General features: G+C 37.1%; 1 protein-coding gene across 2 annotated transcripts in view; it reads right to left on the bottom strand.

Annotated features, from left to right (window-relative positions):
• Window positions 1-935: 935 nt before the first annotated feature.
• The window catches only part of Tmep (Transmembrane endosomal protein), a 209,773-nt gene continuing 184,720 nt past the window's right edge, over window positions 936-25,988 (bottom strand). For both annotated transcript variants that reach the window (XM_067147831.2, XM_067147832.2), the window contains 2 exons: window positions 6,038-6,122; window positions 936-4,032 (listed from right to left, as the gene is read on the bottom strand). In XM_067147831.2, the coding sequence (XP_067003932.1) occupies window positions 3,998-4,032; window positions 6,038-6,122 (120 nt within the window). In that variant the 3' untranslated portion in view covers window positions 936-3,997. The remainder of the gene's footprint in view (window positions 4,033-6,037; window positions 6,123-25,988) is intronic.

Here is a 25,988-nt window from a genome sequence, read left to right as displayed (position 1 = left end):
GCATTTGATGGAACAGTACACCACTGGGAGATGGTCCACAGTTCTAGGGTTAATGGACAACCCAAGTGACAATGTTCTGATGATGACACCCAGATAGCGGACCCTGCCACGATGAGGGCAATCTCTTTTTTCTTTATTCATGGATGTAAATCAAAGTGCTTCCTACATCTGAGCACTAGTCTTCAAGGAGATGAAGTAGAAGCAATAAATTGTCAAACATGGTCAGGAAGATTAAACACTTTGCAGACACTGCACTGAACATTTCCTTGAAAATGAAAACCTGCAACCTGTTTTCCAGTCTTTGACCGAGTCAGGGATGTAATGAAATGAAATGTCGTATGGCTTTTAGTGCTGGGATATCCCAGGATGGGTTCGGCTCGCCAGGTGCAGGTCTTTCTATTTGACACCCGTAGGTGACCTGCGCGTCGTGATGAGGATGAAACAATGGTGAAAACAACACATACACCCAGCCCCAGTGCCATTGGAATTAACCAATTAACGTTAAAATCCCCGACCTGGCCGGGAATCGAACCCGGGACCCTCTGAACCGAAGGCCAGTATGCTGACTGTTCAGCCAACGAGTCGGACAGGGATGTAATGAATGAACCATATATAGGCTATTATTACAATGGGGTCGCCACTCCCAAGGTGATTTATTAATGACTGATAAATGCTATGAAATGATAACGGAGAGTGTTGCTGGAATGAAATATGAAAGGGAAAACCGGAGTACCCAGAGAAAAACCTGTCCCGCCTCCACTTTGTCCAGCACAAATCTCACATAGAGTGACCGGGATTTGAACCAGAACATTTCCTTATAGATTGTTTATTGAATGCTAACAACATTTCTTTCCCTCCCCTGAATCATTTATCTCAACTTAGCAATGGAGATCTCAAGTGAACAGAGATTCAAAGGAAAGGAAAAACAATGTAACTAAAAATTAAAATAATCCATTTTATTCCATTAAATAAAAAATAAAAATTCACAATAAAGCATAAATTACAGTAAAAAATGTCATCACAAAAAAGAATGGAACTGGATTGGGGATAGGGATGCATAACACCTATTATTGCATTTACATTGTATTTACAAATTAATGGCAAAATTCTCAAATATTCATCATGCTATGGAAAAAGGAATGAATGTATTACGGTAACCCCACCTCTCCTTTAAGGACAGTCAGTTGTCTTGAAGATATACCTGATCCCTGTCATGACTTATGTACAGATGCAATATATTTACATGTTAACCTAATATAACTTAAACAAGAAACTTAAAATGTCCACATTAAACACTGCTCTCATTTGTACTTCAATTTTCATTATCACTTTGACAATTTCCAATCATTATTCAAGTTTCTTGATCAATTTAAGATTAATTTGTAAGTACATTTCTGAAGTGGCCAATGTTACGTTTGTGATTGGAGACGTTATGAAGTCATTCAAGTTTGTCTATCTGGATGCAGAAATACTTGTCAAACAGACTGACAAACAAGAACAAAATCAATAGCACACACATGTGAGAAGAAAAAGAAATTGCACTGATTCAGAATGTTGAGCACAAATTCTACTAGCAGAGGAGATAAGGAGAGTGGCTCCTTTGGATTCTGCCGGGGATGGGAGGAAACAACTATGAACCTTATTCTCTTGCCTCTACCGCACTGACCTCTCGTCTTCCATCAACTTCAGAGCAGGTCCCACCCATCCACAACAACACTCAACCCACATGGCTATGTAATCCTTATCCTATCTGAAAATCTCTATCTTCATTCACATCCTCAGCTCACTTGTGAACAAGATTCTCCATCTAAGGTCACCCATCTTTCCTCTTTTTTCATCATAAGAAAACTCAAGTTGGACTCAGGCCAAATAAGCACTTCTGTTTGCCTTTAATCAACCTCAGCAGCATCCAGATATAAGCTAACTTCTTATCTTTTCCACAAATGAAAAATGTATCAATCTCTGTTTCTTCTCACTTAATACTGTGCACCTGTTTCCTTATTGTTAGTTTTCTATCTTAGTATTACATAATGTTACCAGCAAAAGGTATCAATCACGCACACTCTCCTCAAATTCTTACACCAATCTGCTGAAGGGATCAACTCGCATGCTCAGTTATTAAACAACACAATATTTTCAACGGCCAGGTTTAACTAAGACAAGCTGATGAGTGCATACCCATTGAGATATTTGGTAACTCTTAACTCTCCGTGATAGCCTTCACTTCAGTTGAGGTAGAACAAATCCTAAAGTCCTCTTATTTTAAAGGTACCTAATATTCTACAGCCATGGACAAATCCAAGCATTACTATTTTTATTAGCATTGATTTCATATTATTTCCAAAAATTCAAGATCTCGTGACTTCATTTGCTTCATAAATTGAATTAAGCATAGTGCACTGTCAATGTCAAATAGTGCCACATGAAGAAATACAATAAAATAATGTGAAATGTGAAGCACTGCCCATGTCAAATACAAAGAAAATACAGTATATGATGACATAGTTATTAATATCTTGCACAATCCAAATATACAACCTGTGTTAGTTACAAAATAGCCACTAATGTGAAGATTTATGAGGACTATGGTCAATTTGGTAAAACTGAAGAATTAAATTGCACAGGTTTTTCTTTCTAGAATCATCATTGGCATGAGAAACAAGGAGAGCATTTTATTTTTAATTTAACCTACTGCACAATTTTGGATTTAGAAATGTTGAACTCAATGATTTCTAAATTGATCGTATGTTCCAAATTATTTAATGCTTTACAGAAAAATGTCATCCTATATCACAAACCCATATGAAAGGTGTGATAAGATTAGACTACCTTCAATATTCCCAAGCAACAGGTTCATAGCAAACACAAAATTATAAGTGTCCACAGCAAATTCCAAAGGAATGTAGACACAAATGTGTAACCAGGGCTCACATTTCCTTCATATTTCATCCATAAACTGTATCACAATTTTTAGAAAATTAATAATTTTATTTTTTATTTATTTTAAATTTTATGGCTACATTGGACCACTCTGTAGAAAATGGTAACTGATATAGATACTGTGCCGATAGTAAAAAATGTTTCTGTGCAGAAACTTTTTGATTCTAAAGACGTAAGTTCTACTACTCGTTCCAAAGGTCCTTTCATCTCAAAAACTTAGGATTCTTTCAAATCGAATGAACATGATTGACGATTTGGTGAACCTCTTGGGAGATAATGGAGTACAAAAGAACTGCAGGGTATGAATATGTAATTAACAAAATTAATTTATGAAAAATGGTACTTAAAAAATAAAGCCACTAACTGAAGGCATTAATGAACTACAGGACTGTCCAAAGATATAATAACTGAACATTTGAGATTACTGTATAATCTTAATTCCTCGAACACCATTGTTCGGGCAAAAGGAACTATTTTAATGTGAAGAACAAATAAGACATAGTTATGTCTATATCAAAGTTTAGAAATTTAATAATGTTAACAGAATAATCAATGAAAGAGCAATCTATGGATATTGCACATTGTGTTATGATAAGTGATAATAACCACTTGCAAATTGAGGGAACAATTCTGCATATGCATGAGACTGCTTTCAAATTTCAGATTTATTTACATTCTGCTGTTAATTAAATAATATAGATTTCATATAAAACAGAAGTCTTTTTTATGACATACCCTAAACGATTGTCAGAAAAAGTATTACTAAAGGAACTTTTATATACAATATAAAAATCCATACATGTCTAATCTATTAATTGTGCAGTAGTGGTAACATTATCACAGGCTTACAGAAGTAAATAATTCTAGCACTAAGCTCAGCATATTATGCAGTAGTCCATAAATAATTAAGTAGGGAATCTAGCAACAGATAAAATATTATAATACTCTGAAAGTCAGTTCATCAAATTTCATGCACTTATCATGCGTTCCCATGCTTTGAAAACAACAAGCAAAATGGCATTCTTGATGTGATGCAGCACAAGCTTCAAACATTTGTTCATAGTTTCTCGTATGGCTGATTCGAATTGACCTCTGAAAGAAAAATTAAGTAAAGAAAACTTAACATAGAGAAAACTAGCAACTAGCATACATGCAATCAAATTGGATAATACACACATGCTGCAATTAAAATAAAGATATATTGTGATTCCACCTATTTAATACAAGAAAACTTATTAATGCAAGGTTACATTATAAGTCAATCATGATGTAGCTGCCACTTGCAAATTGAGGGAACAATTCTGCATATGCATGAGACTGCTTCCAAATTTCAGATTTATTTACATTCTGCTGTTAATTAAATAATATTATTTTCGTATAAAACAGAAGTCTTTATGACACACCCTAAACGATTGTCAGAAAAAATATTACAGTATAAAAATCCATACATGTCTAATCTATTAATTGTGCAGTAAAGGTAACATTATCACAGGTTTACAAAACTAAATAATTCGTGATTATAATAATAAATATAAATAATATAAATAAATCGTCATTGACTTATAATGCAACCTTGCATTAATAAGTTTTCTTGTATTGAATAGGTGGAACCACAATATATTTTAATTTTAATTATAATCTCAGTTCAATAAGGGCCAAATGAAATTCTTATCATTCAACATACATGCTGTGCAAAGACAGCACACAAGGCCAAAACACGGTCATATATATCCTTCTGTACTATCCTACACAATCAAAGCCTCATTTCTCTTAACGTGTCACATAAACTGTAGTGTGATCACCTCTCAGGTCATACTTTGTATATTTTTTTTTTTTATGTATGTGGAGTTAATTGTATTTTTTTTCCTGTTAAGAACTTGTACATAGTCTATTGTCAACTGTAACATAAATAAATAAATAAAATAAATAAATAAATAAATAAATAAATAAATAAATAAATAAATAAATATCATTCGTGGCATCAGTTGTGATCACTGCATTCATATTTACCTTTTCATTTGCTCTTATGTGATCTTAATAAGGGCCTTACAGCAACAAGGATAAAAGGCTTCTGAGAAGAGATATGTACTCATCCTATTTAGTTTCTAATGACAAAATCTACAACCAACCTACCTACCTACAACCTGTTTTCCAGTCATTGACCGGGTCAGGGATGTAATGAATGAATCATATATAGGCTATTAGTACGATGGGGTCGCCACTCCCAAAGTGATTTATTAATGACTGATAAATGCTATGAAATGAGAATGGAGAGTTGTTGCAATGAAAGATGACAGGGAAAACCAGAGTACCCGGAGAAAAACCTGTCCCGCCTCTGCTTTGTCCAGCACAAATCTCACATGGAATGACCAGGATTTAAACTACGGTATCCAGCAATGAGAGGCCGATGTGCTGCTGTCTGAGCCACGGAGGCTCAAAGACAAAACCATTCTCATAAATTCATTCTTGTCTACCTTTTATCTTTCATATGAAGATCCAAGACCACTGACATTCAGTCTTAAAAATCAAAATGTTAAATCCTATTTAAATAACTGCTAGCAACACTCTTCACATCTTTTTTTCCACTAACATATTTAAATAAGGCTCCCTTATAGATCTTAATTGCTTCTTCATTTCAAAGATCCCACATGCACTGGCCTGCAGCCACTTTGGTTAGAAATCAAATCAGTACAAGGTATACATCAACTTAAAATGAATAAAGTATAAACTCACATGAACATGTAGCATTTGAAGAGGCTAAATTTAACAGTTGGAAGAAAGATAATATTCTAACTCATTAATGAAGGTGGAAACCTCCTCTCTCTTGAAAATTTAATGGCAGATTATCAGAGTTAAAATGAAACTAGAGTTTACAAAAAAAGATACTGTTCTCTTTCCAATTTTTCTGTAGAGCTGTGGGGTACACACCACACACACCATATCAAAAGATTAAACTGATCCTGCTGTTTTCATTTATACCTTAAAATATGTCATGACAATAATGCAAGCATATATTAAATTGAAAAGCTCAGATGGACACTCAACAAGAGAGCAGTAAGCTACTGTACACATGCAATATAACCAGCAAATCCCTTACCTGAGCTATACTGCGTATATTGTTGGTACTGAGGATGGAAATTATGAATGGCATCAGTCATTATATCTTTTGGATTCATAGTTTCCTGAAAATATAGAAGGTTTCATCAGTGACATTAAATATAAACGCAATGAACATCTATTATTGTAATCACAGAATGATATCATCAGTTGGGTAACGCTATCACTCTTATGAAGTCCCATACCAACTAATACTAATGTAATTGCAATCAAATAGCAGTTTATGTTATAACATTTTTCTTATTAATTGCTTTCATTTCCAACTCTGTACTACACTGAAATCTTTTCCAAGTACTGTACTGTACTGAAAGTAATGGTACAGCTTTTATTTGAAGCTGACAGTTTTCGGAGACGCTGAGGTGCTGGAATTTAGTCCCGCAGGAGTTCTTTTACGTGCCAGTAAATCTACTGACACAAGGCTGATGTATTTGAGCGCCTCCAAATACCACCGGACTGAGCCAGGATCGACCCTGCCAAGTTGGGGTCAGAAGGCCAGTGTCTCAACCGTCTGAACCACTCAGCCCGGCACAGCCATCCCTAACTGAGCAGTTTAATAGTAATCTTTGATCTTCCCCCGATTGCTTTCCACCACGAAGATCATTCTTGTTGGGACACTTCCTTACACTGGTTATCATTAGCCATTAACTCGGCTGTTCACGAGTCACACAAGTTTTCTCCCACATCTCTTATGTTTAAGTTTGTTCCCAACACTGTCCAATTTGTGGTCAATCAATGAGCTTTTATCAGACACAATAGACCCAGAGATTATCCGGGATTAGTGGGAAAAAGCTAAAAATAATCTTTGAGCCTCTCATCAGAGAGTAAAAGTGAGGTATGATCGTGGACGGAGACCCACCAATTTAAAAGTCTGAGATCAGGTTATTGTTAAAAAAACAATTTCCAGCATGCAAGCTCGCCCCATATTTCATGGACCTTGTATTGATTTCCTTACTCCTGTCACCCTCTTGGTGAGTAACCCTGAAACAGAAAGGATTTTTCATGTTCATCTGTCTCAAGTAAAACCTGTGTGACAATGTTGCTTTTCATTATAGGCCACCAACTGATGGCATTGTGGATTTAATTACATTTCTTTCCTTAGCACCTTATTAGTTTAAGTTTCAGGGAAGCAAGTTTAACCTTTTCACTGTCAAGTTTTGATGACCAGGCGAACCCTCTGGGCTGAGTTTTTTTTAAGGGAGAAGCACTTTTACAGATACATTTTTACTGACACTATTAATGGAATGCATATCATCCCCTTAGCCCAATACGGGGTCGGGGATGAAGCGAGATTATATTTTACAGCATATTTTTACGGCTGGATGCCCTTCCTGATGCAAACCTCAGTTGAGAAGATAATGAATATGAAATGAATGATGGTAAATGAAACTGGGTAAGGAAGTGGAAGGAATCGGCTGTGGCTTATGAATAGGAACTGTCCCTGCATTTGCTTCGGAGTGCAAAAGGGAAACCACAAAAAAAAAAAAAAAAAAAAAAAAAATACATATATATCTCAGGACAGCTGACGGTGGGGTTCGAACCCATTCGCCTGCTGAACGCAGGGCTTGGCTCCATAGCGGTAGCATGTTAACACATACGGCCACTGTGCTTAGTAATATTACTGAAAATTACTATAAAATAGTTCATCCAAGAACTGGTATTATCAAAATCATTTACATTTGGGGAAAAAGAATTTATCTAAGGAAGGGGTGACAATTCCGCATGAGACTCATCATTACTACTTTGTCTCGCACTTTCTTGTAGTTCAATTTTGCCCCCTATATTTCTCCATCTTCATTATCAAAATACAGCTCTCCAGAATCACTATTTATGAGGAAACATTCAATTTTTTCGTCAACAAGAGATGAATGTATACTTCAAGACGCCATGATGGCTACACGTTAGCGGGAAAGATGTTCCACTCCAACAAAGCTGAAATAATAACAGATCGCTTTCAAAACACGCGAAATGGAGTGGTATATCTGCCGTATAGAACTTCTTTGATCATTTCCGCGGAATTTCAAAGCATGACACTATATCCCGTTCATTTGCGAGATCAGTGAAAGACACACTGCTCCGAAACATATATATACGGGTTTGGCGGATGAGGCAAGGCGTTCAATAACGTATATATACAGGCTTGGCAGTGAATGGGTTAAATAAGCAGGCTTTCTGCCCCTGTGGGTGGTGGAAAATTGTAGGTATTTAAGTTATTTTGTTCAAATCCTTTTGTGAAAACCTTCCCTTCAATAATTTTATTACCTTTCTGCCTCCAAACCTGAGTAAAAAATTCTGTGCACTCGTCCTACAAAACTGCCAAACTTAACAGCACCACATGCAACACTGTCTATAAGCCAATTACTGTCACCCAGAAATTCGATTGTTACAATGCCCTACTTTCACCTGAGACCACGTCGTGTCAACTGTCGAGGGATGCTGGCGCGGGGTATGGGGCCACCTCCTTCCGGCCAAGTCTTCTAAACTGCTGACTTGGGGACTGTGATCATTGGGAGTAGCTTGGAAGCTGGACTCCAACCGCCCTCTCTATGTTAGGCAGAACTATGCTACTTGGTCCTTGGTGACAATCGCCTTGGCTCCTCCTCTCTACATACGGGACGATGATATCTCAGGGAACCTTGGGGGTCCAGGGGACCCCATCCTGACATCAGCGGTGGTGGCCGCTCTTGCCATCAACTTTAGATGCAACTGGCCGGACTTCAACTACTTTGCAAATAACATCAAGATTTTATATCAAGATATTTTTGTTTTTAATTTCTGTGTTCCATGATGCAAAACTTAAAAACTGTTCTGACTGTGGTAAAACCTTTAGGGGGTGGAGGTCTGTACCGGGGTACATCTCCATTCTGTTAAACTGCGCCTGCTATAAGGCCATTTGTGTCATGAAACTGGAACTAGTGTAATACAAGATACTTGGACTTTCAACCATTAGATTTCTCTACCATTGGTGTTAGTGCCCACTCTGGCAGGTTAAGGACAATTGAGGCGTCTAGTATCAAAACTGGCCAAGTCACAAAATCTACGAAAATGAGTTAAGGTTATCAATGTGAAGTAGAAGTATATGCTTTGAAATCGTCCATGTCTTCACATTACAGAGCACTGAATTCTTGCTCGTGCAACAGAATGGGCCAAGTCATGCAGGCAGTGAATTCAAAACCGGCCATGTCATGTTACACCATTATTCCCTGGAATCTTGTGTTGTTATATTATGCAACAATGTGATAATATCAGCAAGCAAAATCGTTCCTTATATTGTACAGTGTATTCTTTGAAGTCATAATATTTCGTATTTTGTTCGTTTGCAACACTGATTTACGTATTCGCAGGTTTCTAACGTCATTTGCGCAAAAGCAATCCTATTTCCTGTGTGTCGTATTTTATCATTATTGTATAGTATAACTTGTATATTTTTCCAAGTGATGAACTGAAAAATTTATTTTCATACCTTGTCGTACATAATGGAAACATCAATAGATGAAACTCCCCAGATCAAGTGCAAGAAAGAGAACAAGAGATACATCACATTGGAAATCACAAAAACGAAAGCGAGAGTGGCAAGAATAATAAAGTTTCTCACACAAAATTCTGTTCGTGTAAAAGGTGAGGTATTTTACAATAATGATCTCGGGAAGTACCAAAGTCTGTGTAATAGAGGAAAATCGCTGGTTCAAATGACACCTCACACAGTGATCAAAGGCATTACTCTTCCTGTCTCTAAAACACAAGACATAAAAAATCCCTTGCAGAACCACTTCGTCTCAACATGGCAAGATCATCCATCACTGCAGATTAATAAAACTATAATATTAGCAAGTGAAACAGCTTTCACTGTTCATGAGAGTTCCAACACCGTCTCTGAAGTCTGCATCAGTAGTCCATGTAAGTGCCTGACATTGTATTATAAATAAGAGCAAATTGAAGGCTTAAAACAAGAATATTACTTAGTATGTGTGACCAGTACCTATCTTAACCCTGACAGTAATACCATACGTTTTTCTGACGTGTTGTGTGAATGAATGCCATCTATTCCTCTTAAGGAGGGGAGAGTTATCCCCTCCACCACCTCTATTCCTTGTTCATTTCATCTGGTAACATTAATGTAACTTTAAATAATAGGCTTTGAGTGACACGTCTTCGAAACGTGTGGTGTAACTAAAGCGATATTTATAGACGTGTTACTGTCAGGGTTAATAATGATTCTATTAATATAAGTGACTTATTGCTGATCATTTTCTTTTACTGTGTTCAAGATCTAAGTGAACTACAAACGTTTAGTGAGAGAAATCCTATTTTGTATTCTCCTCAGCTTTCTGATGTTCTTCCTATATATATTATTATCCCATGTGTGCTGAAATGCTTTTTTTAAATTGCAATAAAGAAAAGTAATTACAATGTCAATTTATTTTCATTAAATTGCCTTTCTTCACAAGGGCTTGGAGTTTAAATTGAATACAATTTCAGAAAAAAGCCTAAAATTATACAAAATTGCAACAAAAACGGCCAAGTCAAAAATCTTTTTTGTTAATATAAATCTTTTGTGGCTATCATTGCTTTGTCTCTACAGGTTTTTTTATCTATACTGAAAAATGTGCCTTCAGTGACTTGGCTGGTTCTGATACTAGATGCCTCAATTAATTCTTCAGGGAATTTCAGTTTTTTGAAGGTGGCAAACTTTAAGTTTGTGAAGATTGTTTTGTTCATGTGTCAAAGTTGTCAACACTCCTACAGCTTCCTTCTTCCTTAGTTATTAACCAGTCAGGAATTTTGTGTATATTTTCTCTAGCCACGTAACATTGGCGGTGTGTACAGGCATCCTGACTATCTGCAAAGAGTTCTGGAAACTTTGCCTCGGAATGCTATAAAAACTGGGCGCTTTAGCGTCGTACTGTCATCTTCATCACTCCGGTCTACTGAGTGCAGCATGTTATTCAGAGGCAGTGGCTGCAGGGCGGCATTCATAAGGCCTAACAACTCAAGTTAATGGCAGAAATTTAATTACATGTGATAGCTCCATGCAGATAGCTTGAGGGGAAGCTTTCAAACTTCTTTAATTCTATGTAAAGTCCTAATTTAAGGTTTTAAATGTAGATTTTTTGGCAAGTCTGAGGACTCTGTTCAAATCCCTACTGGGAAACACGTAAATTAAGGGAACAAAGAGTGATCACCCTTTGTTGATTCCTATTCAACTTGGTATGGGGTGATAAAAATTTTCTAAACCTCTACATTCTTAACACTCTTTCGGCATTTAATATTTCTTGTTTAGTCACTCCTCTGTAGAATAGGTTTAGCCTCTGCAACTTCGGGCCATAAGCCCACTTAGGGTTTCAAGAGCTTTTATAAAAGGAATGCAAGTGTTTCATCCCAGCCTTTTGTTCATGGCCAATCATATTTAACCTTTCCTTTTCTCATTAAGGCCATTTAGAATGGGCACTCATTGCCCCTGTGTAAACTGTAATTATTGATAGACGAGTGTGTGAAAGACTACTGAGCAGAACTGACTATAAACACAGTATTTGAAGTTTGTCAGGCATAATTTTGTAAGAAGCTTGTGCCTCTGAGGGTCTGGACTACAGTAACCTTTAGGAGCTCACAGTCTCCTAGGATGTAAACGAGTGGAGCAAACATGCTCTTATAAAACAGTGTACCTGTTCAGAGCTGTAATGCTCATCCTTATACATTATCTTGTTGATAATTCTATCCAGATATAGTACGCGATTTTTGGACTTACGAGTCCGCTGTTGTTAACAGAGCTGACGAGCTCATTTGTTATTCTATTTAACTGTTATTTGTTTGAAATCTTCTATTTATCAAATTTTAAAATTTAAAAAGGGAGAGGGGGAATTTCAAAATTTAGTGCTTTGACTTATGCTTGGGTTATTTCCTTGTCCGCCCAATCGCCCCGGCACATTCTTACACCTCTCTGTTCCACGATATTCCCGTAATAATAATAATAATAATAATAATAATAATAATAATAATAATACCGAAGCGAGACTAGCACAAACAAGACAGCCTTTCCGTAAGAAATGAAATATGCTCACATCAAACAGATATGCATGTTAGAAATATGTTTCTGGAGACTTAGGTAAGTAGAGGAGCCTTATAAGAGATACTGAACTGATCTGAGAGAAGAGAACAATCTGTCAAAATCTGACCAGAGGAAGAGCGAGATTTGATGAAATACATCTTGAGATATCCAAGATTTCTCAGGTAGTTTTTGAGAGAAATGTTGGACTAGATCAAGATATGAGAGGAAGATTAGAGTAGATTGGGGATCTTGAAGTATAGGGAGGCATGCGGATACTCCAAGTACCAAGCATATACATCATGCAATGCATTCTACACGTGAAAAACAATATTGATCACTTCAGAAAGAATTTTGACAATCACAATTACCAGACACGAACAAGAAATAATATTTTTATTGAGCACCAGAGTAAAACCATTGCCTTGAGACATGTAGACTCTGTTGGAATCATATTATGTAATAAGCTTCCAAATAAGATTAAAAATATTAGTCCCATCAGTTCATTTACCACAGCTTTAAAAAAATCTCCTGCTAAGTAGCTGCTTCTATAGTACAGAAGAATATATGATAAGTGCTGGTAATGGTGCTATTATTAACTTGTAAACGTCCTTAATATCTAGTATATAGCCTTAAAAATAGGTTAATGTCACAGTGATTATGTACATATTGTTAACACCACACTCATAGATTTTTATTTTCATTTTGTCTTGTAAATATTAATTATTAATATTAATATTCCCATGGAACAAAGGCAGATCTCTCCTATGGGATGCCATGTGTGAGGATACATTAGCACCATCTCATTTGCCTCACACTTGCAAGGCTGCTGGTTCTGCTGCAGAATTGGCCGTGCGCAACAAAAGGGCGAATTACAGAGCAGTAACGGACAACTACATCTTCGTGGTATTCACAGTCGAAACGATGGGGACGTGGAAGAAGCTAAAAGTCTGATTTCAGATAACAGCAATCACTGGAGACTCCTCTTCAACAGAATTCCTGAGACAGCGGATAGGAATTGCTATCCAGCGAGGAAATGCTCCCAGCGTTATGGGCACTTTTCCAGATAACGCTCCATTGGACGAAGTCTTTTATCTTACACCTTAGACTTTCGAGCTGGAGCAAAGTTAAAAAGGTTGTTGAAATATTTTGTATTTATATTAAAAATGACAATTAATAAATAAATAATAGCTAATAGGTAATCTCACTGAACAATTCAGGAGAAATTTTGTATTGAAGCTCAGATATTCAGTTGAAATACAAGCCAGTTCTATGTTCTGAATTATTGGCGAGAATTAAAATGTATTCACTGAATTATTAATATTATTTATTATTTTAAAAAATGAGGATGTGCTGTCCTAACATTGAGGTATTTGGTGTTCTTGTTTTCTCTTTTTCTTTTTCAAAATGTTCATTATTGTGCATATATTACTGTTAATATTAAGAAATCACTCGACACCTTCTAAACTTTACATGTAACTATTCCAATGTTTAGACCGTATTGAAATTCGCTATAATTTGCATACAATTTTTATTTTTGTATTGAATAGGTGGAATATAAAAAATAAAACTGTATGGAAAAAAACAAAAAACTCCTACACTGCCGGCATATTTCAAATATGTAATTATACAGTCTATGGAAGCTAAATAAATAAATTAATGAATTAATTCTGCTTCGCGTGTTTTCACATTTCTTCTGAAGCCAAACTGATCTTCTCCCAGCTAAGCTTCAACCTGTCTATCAATTCTTCTGTAAATAATGTGTTAAAATTTTGCAATCATGAGATTGGTACAGTAGTTCTCATTTTTTTTTTTTTGCACTCTTTATGAAATGCCGGGTGTGGCTGGGGACATGTTCGGCTCGCCAGGTACAGGTCTTTTCATTTGACTCCCATAGGGGGCCTGCGCGTCGTGATGATGAAACGATGAAGAAAATGACACACACACCCAGCCCCAGCAAAATTAACCAGTAACACTAGCCAACATGATTTTGCGGTAAAATAGAAAATATGTAATTCTTATGGAAATTGCTGCCCTGACTCTGAAAATAATTCTATTTTTTTCCTATCATGTATAGTTTTGACGCAATTAGGTGTTTTAGTATCTGCATGAATTCGTAAAATGTAATGTTGAGAGATGTTCTCGCAGAACATTTTTTATAATACAATTATGTGATTTGATTTGTTATTGTTTGCATTTTATTATAGGTTTATTGCTGTCTAAATGTTCATTTTGTAGTTGGGGGTTTCCTCGTAAATTCATAACAAACTCCCCCAGATACGCAATAGACTGCGAGGTATGTACGATTGAAGATAAGACAGTTGAGCGTTTGTCTTTCATCTTAGAACACTTGAATAAACAGACGTGTTAAAAGCCCCAGCCCTTATGCAATGTTTATGATGGACTGATAAAGCAGTTTCCTTTCAAAGATAACAGTGTTGCTTGAGACGAGCTCCAAGAAGTACCGGTACGTGTTTAGTGCGTCTTTTAAATTTCACATTCATTTAATTGAAGGCCTATCTTGTGCGTGAGATTTAATGTAATTTAATTTCAAATTGATCACTATTAAGTGAAGTTCTAGTGTTTTAACACCATCATGGCTAGTGTTTCAGGGGTGCACAAAAGACAGTTTAAACAAAGTCCTTAAAAGTTTTGTTACATTTGTGGAGTTTGTGTGTTCGATTCCAAGGTGCGTCAAATAGACTCGTTTGTAAAGAAACTTTGTTTTTCTTACTTCAAATTGAAAGTTGGGGATCAAGACGAATCTTTCGCACATCATATTGCATACAATACCTGTGCCGAGGGACTACGTTACTGGTATGAGGGCAAATGAAACTCAATGCCGTTTGCTATACCCATGCAATGGCGAGAGCAAAAGAACCATCATGACGACTGCTATTTTTGTCTGACCCATGTCGTCGGTTACAATAAGAAAAGTAAAAACAAAATTAAATATCTGAATCTCAAGTCAGCTCTTCGACCAGTTCTTCATGGACCTGACTTACCTGTACCTACTCAACCTACTCACTTGAGTGAGGAAAGTAGCAGTTCATTGCAATCTGACAATGAAGAAATAGATTTCGAGCCACATCAATATGACACCTTCAGACAAATTCACGCAATCCAAATTGAATGATCTGATAAGGTACTTAGAGCTGACCAAAGAAAAAAGTAAATTACTTGGTTCAAGATTGTGCGAAAAGAATATGTTGGCACACAGTGTTATATTTTCCTGGTACCGAAATCGTGACAAAGAATTCCGAAAGTATTATACTCAAGAAGATGAACGTGTATTTTGTACGAATGTTTCAAATCTTCTAAGTCAATTGGAAGAGAAAGAGTATGATCCTAGTTACTGGTGTGTTTTTATTGACTCTTCCAAAAGAAGTTTAAAGGCTGTTTTGCTTCATAATACAAATGTTCTGGCATCCGTACCACTTGCACACTCCACAAAAATGTCTGAAACATACGAGACCTTAAAGTAGGAGCTTGAAAAAATTAAATATCACGAGCATGGGTGGCAAATTTGCTGTGATTTGAAGATCATTGGATTGTTGCTGGGACAACAAAAAGGCTATACAAAACTTCCCTGTTTCCTATGCGAATGGGATAGCAGGGAACGGGATAAACATTGGGATAGAGTGAATTGGCCAGAAAGAAAACTACAACCAGGATCCAAAAATGTCTTGAATGCAAGTCTTATTAATCGTGAAAAAAATCTACTTCCAACCTTGCACATCAAATTAGGATTAATGAAACAGTATGTCAAGGCATTAGATAAAAGTAGCCTATGCTCCCAATATTTATCCACTAAATTTCCCTCATTATTAGATGCAAAAATCAAAGAAGGCATATTTGATGGACCACAGATTCATAAACTGATGAAGGATAAAAATTTCACAGACACGATGACCAAAATTGAGAAAGAGACATGGAACGCATTTAAAGATGTAGTGACTAAATTCCTTGACAACATTAAGGACCCTCAATACAAAGAAATTATAAGGAAAATGTTGGTAAAGTTTAAGGAACTTGGTTGTAATATGAGCCTTAAGCTTCATTTCTTAGCTTCACATCTGGATTATTTCCCTACAAATTTAGGAGCTGTCAGTGAAGAACAAGGTGAAAGGTTTCACCAAGATCTCAAACATGCAGAACGACGCTATCAGGGACGTTGGGATGTGAATATGATGGCCGATTCCTGTTGGTCGACTGCATGAGACGACCCTTCTAGAGATCATTCAAGAACTTCAAAACCCGGAAATTCCACGGAAAACAGCAAATGACAGAGGTGTGAATCCAACCTGCACACAATGTAAGTAACAAAACTATGTATGTTTAACCACGTAATTTTTATTCAAGGTACGGTTATATTAATTTAAAAGCAACTGGTCAGCTGAAACTAAATAAACGTTTTATGCTTCAGTTTCACGAATTTCAATAAACATTACAAATATAATACAAACCATCTACTTGCTTACAAAGCAGCATTTATGTGTACTTAATGCATGCAAAATATAATTACATTTTGCAAGCTGAAATTTACATTAATATATCAAATTTAATCAATACTAAGTATCAACAATTTTACGTAAGGACAAAATAACATTTTGTAAAATTGCCACTAAAACAGACGTGATACGCCAAAACTAAATTTTTTCTCGAATTCTGCGTTAAGAAATTCATGAAACCAACCTATTTTCCTTTTTACCACACAAAAAAAGTTTTATTTTTCAGGCTAGTGTAATGGTTAAAATTCCTGACCCTGCCGGGAATCGAACCCGGGACCCCTGTGACCAAAGGCCAGCACGCTAATCATTTAGCCATTTAGCACTCTTTCTTATGAACAGGTATAACAACATTTTCTTAAAAATCAGAGTGCTCTGTCAAATGTGACCTCCTCCTCCTTTCTCCAATACAGTACACTATCACCTACTTCATTTCCTTGATGCAGTTTTCTAATATGTTCCTGTTATCTTTCTGCCTTTTTTAAGTGGTTTTCCATCACAGCTCTTAATATTTATGTATCTAGTTTTCCTTTTTCTGATGATTTCTTTGATTTTCATGTATGCAGCATTTACAATCATACTACTTTCAACACGTTAAAATTGATGCTTTCACGGTCCATACTTGTAGACATGATATGAGCTTTTGGGCGTATGCCATGTCGGGAAAATAAGGTGAAATTCTTTACATTTGAAAAGTTCTCTGTGAAACGTAAAGAGTTTCACATAGTTTTCTTGACAAGGCATGAGCCCAAAAGCCCATATCATGTCTACTTTCGACATCTTTACACTCCTCTTTCAACCATTCATCCTTGGTTATCTTGCACTTTCTACCTACTTCATTCTTCAGACATCTATGTTCCTTTTCGCCGTCTTCATTTCTCACATTCTTGTATTTTTGCCATTAATCAATCGGCTCTAGTATCTCATGAATTAACCACCGATTCCTGCTTGTTCTAAGGGGAAAGAGATTGCAGGCTAAGGACTCTATTCAGGATCACAATTCAGGACAGGTGTCTGTGCAAAATCGGTACGAGTCACTCCAGGTAGAACAACAGAGGGAAGATGAGGGACAGGGAACTCTTGCTGAGATGTGTGGAAGTAGGAGGAAGGGAAAAGGTAGGAAAGGAAAATGTAGAGTAGAGGATAGGAAAAGACAGGTGGAATAGGGTCAAGGGAAAGAGAAAAGGGAGGAGGAAGTAGCTTCTGCAGCTATCAGGAATGATAGGGCTGACCAGGAGGGGAGGGGATCAAATGAGGTGCGTAGGGTTGAGGCTCTGGTCATGGGGGATTCCATTCCATCGTTAGACACGTGGGGAAAGTGTGTGGAGGAAAGGGAACCAGGATAGAATATTATCCAGGAATTAGGTTGAGGCAGATGTTGAGGAAAGTAGAAGAGAGGGAGGAGGGGAAAGAGAAGATGGTAGTGTTTCACGTTGGTACCAACAACATAAGGCAAGCTGATATAAGTACCACCATAGTTAGAGATGTGTGGGATCTGGTAAATGCAGCCCGGGTGAAGTTTAAGAAAGCAGAGATTGTTATTAGTGGAATACTCTGTAGGAGGGATACTGACTGGAGGGTGATTGGGAATTTAAATGAGACTATGGAGTGGATATGTGGGAAATTGGGAGTGAAATTTCTAGATCCTAATGGGTGGGTAGGAGATAAGGATCTGCGCTCAGATGGCCTTCACTTAAACCGCAGTGGTACGTACAAGTTAGGAAATTTGTTTGGAAGGGTAATAGGGAGGTACATTCTGGGAAACGGGGTGGCCTAGGGAGTGGTGGTAAGGGAACAGGGAACTGGAAATCAAGCAGGGATGACATAAAATTGTTAGTGTTGAACTGTAGAAGTATTGTAAAGAAAGGAATAGAATTCAGTAATTTAATAGATATATATTTACCAGATATTGTAATAGGAGTTGAATCATGGCTGAGAAATGATATAATGGATGCGGAAATTTTCTCACGGAACTGGAGTGTGTAATACCAATATAATGGTCCGTTATTGGACATTATAAATTTTCCAGCTAACTCATTCTTGGTTGCCTGCGTTTCGCCCTCGTGTGCTAAGTTAGGCTCGTCAGTTGTGTGTATCGTAGAGATAGGATAGGAATGGTGGGAGGGGGAGTGTTCATTCTGGTGAAAGAAGAATTTGTAAGCTACGAAAAAGTTAAAGATGAGACACATGAAATTCTAGGTGTAAGGCCCATTTGTAAAGATAATAGGCAACTTGATATATTTGGAGTGTACAGACCGGGAAAGGGTAGCACTGACATGGATTTAGAATTATTTGATAAGATAATCAGCTATGTAGGAAACGACAAGGAAAGAAATGTGATTGCAGTGGGAGATCTGAATTTACCAGATGTCCATTGGGAAGGAAATGCGAACAACAGGAAGCATGACGAACAAATGGCAAATAAGTTAATATGGGAAGGACAGCTGATTCAGAAAATGATGGAACCAACCTGAGAGAAAAAAATCCTGGATGTGGTGCTGATAAAACCAGATGAGCTCCATAGAGAAACTGAAGTAATATATGGTATTAGTGATCATGAAGCTGTTTTTGTCATAGTTAGAAATAAATGAGATAGAAAGGAAGGTCTTAAAAGTAGGACTATTAGGCAGTACCATATGGCTGATAAAGCACTCATGAGGCAGTTTCTAAAAAGTAGCTATGATCGGTGGAAAACGGTAAATAAAAATGTAAACAGACTCTGGGATGGGTTTAAAGAAATTGTTGAGGAATGCGAAAATAGGTTTGTACCTTTAACTCTTATACGCTCAGCGAGCCGATAGATCGGCTCGGGTGGTATTGCTTGAAACACTCAGCGTGCCGATTTATCGGCTTTGTGTTCGGATGGCTGTATAAGTACCTTAATGGACCCTCCAGATGTCAAGAAAAGACATCAATAGTAGCTTTTGGATTTAGTTTACACTTTTCTTGAGAGATAGAGACACTAAGCTCAAATGTTTGGAACAAATTAAGTTATCGAACTGCGTATGTTCACTGCATGGCGAGTTGAAGTGTGCTGCTTGCGAGTACAGTCTCATTTAAGCTTCAAAATACATGTTTTCCTTCGTTTTATTGTTTAAATTTTAATAATAGATTATTGTTAATTATATTTTGTTTATATTCTACATTTATCGGTGTTGTAAAGTGAATTTTAGTAACATTTCGTGTTATTAGATTTTCGTGCCACGAGTAGGCCTAATTTTTTTACATGGCTGGACCAAGTTCTAGGCTAAATAATTCGGATGTTTTGGATTATTTAGATGCTTTAGACGATGACGGTGACCTTATAGCCGATATTGATTCGTATTTCAGTCCGACTCATTGGCTGAATGATCAGCATTGAGGTCTTCGGTTCAGAGGGCCCGGGTTTGATTCGCGGCCAGGTCGGGAATTTTAATCGCCATTGATTAATTCTTCTGACCCGGGGCCTGCGTGTTTGTTTGTGTTTGTCCCAACACTTTCTTCTTCATATTCAGACAACACACTACACTACAAACTACCACGGTAACACGCGATAGTGATTACCTCCCCCGAATATAGGGTTGGCGTCAGCAAGGGCTTCCAGCCATAAAACACGAGCCAAATCCACATGTGCGACACAGTTCGCACCCGCGACCCCACAGGTGTGGGAAAAGCTGTAGATAAAGAAGAAGAGTGATTCGGATTTTACAGGTAGGGCCTACTGATGATAGGAGAATGTTTTCCAAAACACAAATGCTGACTCCGGAAGGTACGTGTACAGTTCTTTACGTCAGGTGCTATAACTCATGACTAAATAAGAATACAAAAAACAAAATTATATCATGTTATACAGAATTAAATGCTCTTATTTTCAGAATGACTGAACAACAATATCACTAAAGAACATATTACTTTTTTGGTATTTAAAAACAGATTTTTATTTTTTGAAATATATTTTTAAATTTCAAAATTTACAGCTATATTAGCTCCTGTGTATAAAGGAAAGGGTGATAGACATAGAGCTGAAAATTACAGGCCAGTAAGTTTGACATGCATTGTATGTAAGCTTTGGGAAGGCATTCTTTCTGATTATATTAGACATGTTTCCGAAATTAACAACTGGTTCAATAGAAGGCAGTTCGGTTTTAGGAAAGGTTATTCCACTGAAGCTCAACTTGTAGAATTCCAGCAAGAGATAGCAGATATCTTGGATTCAGGAGGTCAAATGGACTATATCGTGATTGACCTGTCTAAAGCTTTTGAAAGGGTGGATCATGGGAGACTACTGGCAAAAATGAGTGCAATTGGACTAGACAAAAGAGTGACTGAATGGGTTGCTATATCTCTAGAAAATAGATCTCAGAGAATTAGAGTAGGTGAAGCTTTATCTGACCCTGTAATAATTAAGAGGGGAATTCCTCAAGGCAGTATTATCAGACCTTTATGTCTTCTTATATATATAAATGATATGAGTAAAGGAGTGGAATCGGAGGTAAGGCTTTTCGCAGATGATGTTATTCTGTATAGAGTAATAAATAAGTTACAAGATTGTAGGCAACTGCAACGTGACCTCAATAATGTTGTGAGATGGACAGTAGGCAATCGTATGTTAATAAACAGGGTTAAAAGTCAGGTTGTGAGTTTCACAAATAGGAAAAGTCCTCTCAGTTTTAATTACTGCATTAATGGGGTGAAAGTTCCTTTTGGGGATCATTGTAAGTATCTAGGTGTTAATATAAGGAAAGATCTTCACTGGGGTAATCATATAAATGGGATTGTAAATAAAGGGTACAGATCTCTGCACATGGTTTTGAGGGTGTTTAAGTGTTGCAGTAAGGATGTAAAGGAGAGGGCATATAAGTCTCTGGTAAGACCCCAACTAGAGTATGGTTCCAGTGTATGGGACCCTCACCAGGATTACCTGATTCAAGAACTGGAAAAAATCCAAAGAAAAGCAGCTCGATTTGCTCTGGGTGATTTCCGACAAAAGAGTAGCCTTACAAAAATGTTGCAAAGTTTGGGCTGGGAAGAACTGAGAGAAAGAAGGAGAGCTGCTCGACTAAGTGGTATGTTCCGAGCTGTCAGCGGAGAGATGGCGTGGAATGATATTCGTAGACGAATAAGTCAGAGTGGTGTTTATAAAAGTAGGATAGATCACAATATGAAGATAAAGTGGGAATTCAAGAGGACAAAAAAACGGGGGGAAATATTCATTTATAGGTAGGGGAGTTAGGGATTGGAATAACTTACCAAGGGAGATGTTAAATAAATTTCCAATTTCTTTGAAATCATTTAGGAAAAGGCTAGGGAAACAACAGATAGGGAATCTGCCACCTGGCCGACTGCCCTAAATGCAGATCAGTATTGATTGATTGATTGATTGATACCGTGGAGAGGGGAGGGGGAAAGCAGGGCGGAGCAAGTGGAGCGATGTGGAAACTTCATAAACATTGGAGAGGGGAGAGTAGAGGAGGCTATCGACCTACTTCATGTTATAATGTACTTTTATGTAATATGGATGAATGCAAATTAAAGATTTTAGGTTAAAAGAGTAGGAAATTGAAATAGAGACTATTAAATGTTATTAAGAAAAAGGCTAATTTAATGAGAAAGTTTTGTACAGATGTTATGTGAGTAAGGCGAAGAGGGGGGAATTTTTTAAATGGGCATGGTCATTTAGGTTAGTTACATTAGCATGTTTTGTAATGTAAATTTCTATTGCTTCCTTTACATTCAACGATTTACTTTTATTTTCTATGTGTAATTATTTATTTATTTGTTGCTTTACGTCACACCGACACAAACAGGTCTTATGGCCACGAAGGGATAGGAAAGGCCTAGGAGTTGGGGAAGCGGCTGTGGCCTTAATTAAAGTACAGCCCCAGCACGTAAAATTTTTAGATCAGTGTTGATGTCTGTGAAATGGTGTGAACAGTCATATGTGCTCATTACTGGTTCATGTTATCACTAAACTCTCTATCATTGACAAGTTTACACAACGTAAACAGCACATATATAAGCATGTTTTATGTGCTCCCCCTCTACTCTTCCCTCACCAATGTTTATGGAAGTTTCCACAGCGCTCCACTTGCTCTGCCCTGCTTCCACCCTCCCCTCTCCATGGTACAGTGTACTCGCCTCTATCATCCAATAGGAGAGATCCACAACGCTCCATAAGGCCGTTCCCATGCCACTCCTCCCCTCTCCGCAAGCAGTGTGCTTTACCCAAACATTCCATGGCCACAGTCCTGCAATAGTGTTCGGTGACAACGGACTTAGCATCGGCAGTCTTGATAAGTTCGTAAGTTTTTCCATTATATTAATACTTGTATATATATTTTGTATTTTTGTCATTACTGGTTCATGTTATCACTAAACTCTCTATCATTGACAAATTTACACAACGTAAATAATACTGTACATAGATAAGCATGTTTTAAGTGATTTGATAGAATCTGAGGATGTTCTTTTAGAATGAAACATGTCATTCTTTGTATATTAGTGTGTATTTTACAGGTATGTTTATAGTGTTATAATTTATATTGTAATTGCTGTGTGTTTGACAGACTGGAAAGTTTTTTATTGCATTTAACTAAGTCGACACTGGAAAATATGGCTTTATTCTTGACAAATTATTAGGCCAGTCAGGCAAATTATGAAGCCAAAAAACTCAAATCACTTATAATGAAAATCATGAACATTGACAAATCGATTACTTTTAATACGGAATGTCTAGAATTAAAGCTTGTTCGTAAGTACATACCCATAAAAGCTAAACCCACAACACCTTCGGCTAAAATTTACTTGGAAAGGTATTCGAAGAACTGTGAGGAATACAGTAAGAATGTGCGACACATGCCAGAAAGTCAAACAATCGTCGTCATAAGACCTATCTGTGTCGGTGCGACGTAAAGCCCCTAACAAAAAAAAAAAAAAAAAGAAAGTCAAACATGGCAGTTGTATAGTAAGGCATGAACCCAGAGCTATACTACCGCAGAAAGCTCGAGAATTATATGCTATAGACATCTTTGGCAGACTCCCAACCGCCAGAAAGGGACATAAATACATAGTCGTAGTGATGGACGTTTTCTCTAAGTATGTGTCATTACAACCGATCCAACGCGCTGACACAAAACAGGTGTACGTTTAATCAAGTACACCTTACCTAGTATGGGAAAGCCTGAAAAATTATTGTCAGACAGAGGAACACAATTTACGTCGCTTCAGTTCACAGAAGCCATGGAAGAGTTAGGAATTAAGCACATTCTTTGCTCGGTGAGACACCCAGCGTCCAATCCAGTTGAAAGATGTATGAAGGAAATAGCGTAGTTCTGCCGAATCTATTGTCCGAACCAACACTGGAAGTGGTTAGATGTAATTGGAATAATTGAGGACAGCACAAATAACACGATACATGAATCCAGCAGGCAGATACCCAAAACTATTCACCATAATGTTAAACCTGAGAGACCTTGGGATGCGATTATTCAACTACCTACTGAACAGAACTTAGATCTCAACGAAATCAACAAACTGGTTCGAGAAAGAATGTACAGACAAGCACAGAGGAGGTTAAGGAGAGTACAGCATAAGAAATTCCAACCTGAGTTGAAGAAAGGCGACCTTGTGTTAATAAAGAAACCTGCAATCTCCAGTGTAACGAACAAAATCTTCGCAAAATTCTAGCATTTATTCGAAGGACCATTTATAATAAACCGCTCGTTTAGAAATAATGCATATGAAATACACAACTTAAACAGAAAGAGCAAAGGAGTACATAACATTTTCAACATCAAGTTGTATTTCAAGGAATAGAGAAATTACAGACCATCCTATGTTATGGCGAAGCCAAGAAGTATGTATTGAAGCCACTTACATTGTGAACGAGCAGACTGATCTGGAGAAATGTGCAATGATATGAATGAGAACTCATAAAGAACAGTGAAAAGTCCCATTATAATAAGAAAAATGAATAGAGTAAATATATAGCAAGCCATATATTTCTTTCAACGCAGGGGAAGTTAATGTGCCGTTTCACAGTTCTTTATGCGAGCTGGTGGGAACAAATATGGAGTCCCAGCGATTAAGATGTTAATGTGAATGCATTTAACGTCAATACGGACGGAAATGTAGTTATTTTCATCGGTTGGTTACAGAAAGAACCATGTCTAGAAGGCGCAGGGAAAGAATGACAAATGGACATTATTTAAACCTATTATTATAAAAAAAAATTCTCTCATCATTCATTACACAATCAGACCTTGAAGCAGCAAGAAGCCATCGAACTAGATTGAAAGAATCTACTTATCTGAAGCAAACAACGTAATTTAGAAGAAAATATAATTCGCGGCTACACGCATAACATTTGTTATCAAGATCTAATCGCTGCGCGAAATTTAAAACACAATAAAAAGGAGATTACCCAGATTATAATAGAGATACGTCATGAATTGACGCAGAGCATATATAAATTTATCGGATACCGCTCAATAGTAAAAAGCATACATACTGATCAGCTGTCAAGTGCACTTGCACTAACAAAAACATAGAGGAGCGAACTTCATTTTCCAAACAGAATAAACACTTAGCAATTATCCTAGCCGATTTGAAGCTGTCATATTGAACTAAACTGTACCATAACAGAACCTACACAATTTAAGCTTCCCAAGAGATATATTAACTGAAGAATGACTGCAATGAATCACATATTTTGTTGTTGCTCTGTTCCATACATACGAGACTCCACTATGAACCTGTAAAGAAGCAAGGCAACGCTACTTGGACCTTGATGAGGCGATACGATGTTGATCAGCCCAGATGACCAGTAATCAGCTGAGAGGAGCTACGATGAACCCGATCACTCGTGAAGGAACCAGATGACGAGATCCTAATCTCAGATGACCGGAGATGAGAAGACATCGAGACCACCTTAAGACAAGTTAAGTCCATTATCTGAGTCGTTTTCGTAAGTAAGAGAACATTGCCTTTTTATAATTAAATGTTGATATGTGTACTTCTGTGCGAAGACAGTGCGTAGACAAACGTCTAGGTGAGGTTGTAGGAAGTAGGTACTCATCTATGTGTAATGTCAGATCCATTAGTAGGCGTGGTCACCAAGTGATATTTCGATCGTAATGTTTCCAATGATATGCGAGAGTAAATGACTAGTGTTGTCATTATTATCAGTGAAGAGTAAAGTGTGTTGGTATTAATACGAGTGTTTACTAATATAATTAAGGTCACATGGTACGAGATCGTATATAGGAAGTGTTTATGAAGGAATAAGGCATTGTACTGCTCAGAGTTATGTTAAATTTGACACTATGACGGTAGGAAGAAAGGTGATATTTTAAGAATGTCGTGGCACATTGTGCATGCAGTTTAATGAATTGATATGCATATAA

Source organism: Anabrus simplex, chromosome 5 (assembly GCF_040414725.1).
Source record: "Anabrus simplex isolate iqAnaSimp1 chromosome 5, ASM4041472v1, whole genome shotgun sequence".
NCBI lineage: Eukaryota > Metazoa > Arthropoda > Insecta > Orthoptera > Tettigoniidae > Anabrus > Anabrus simplex.
The sequence above is the reverse complement of the archived record's forward strand: the minus strand, read 5'-3'. Positions and strand labels throughout refer to the sequence as shown.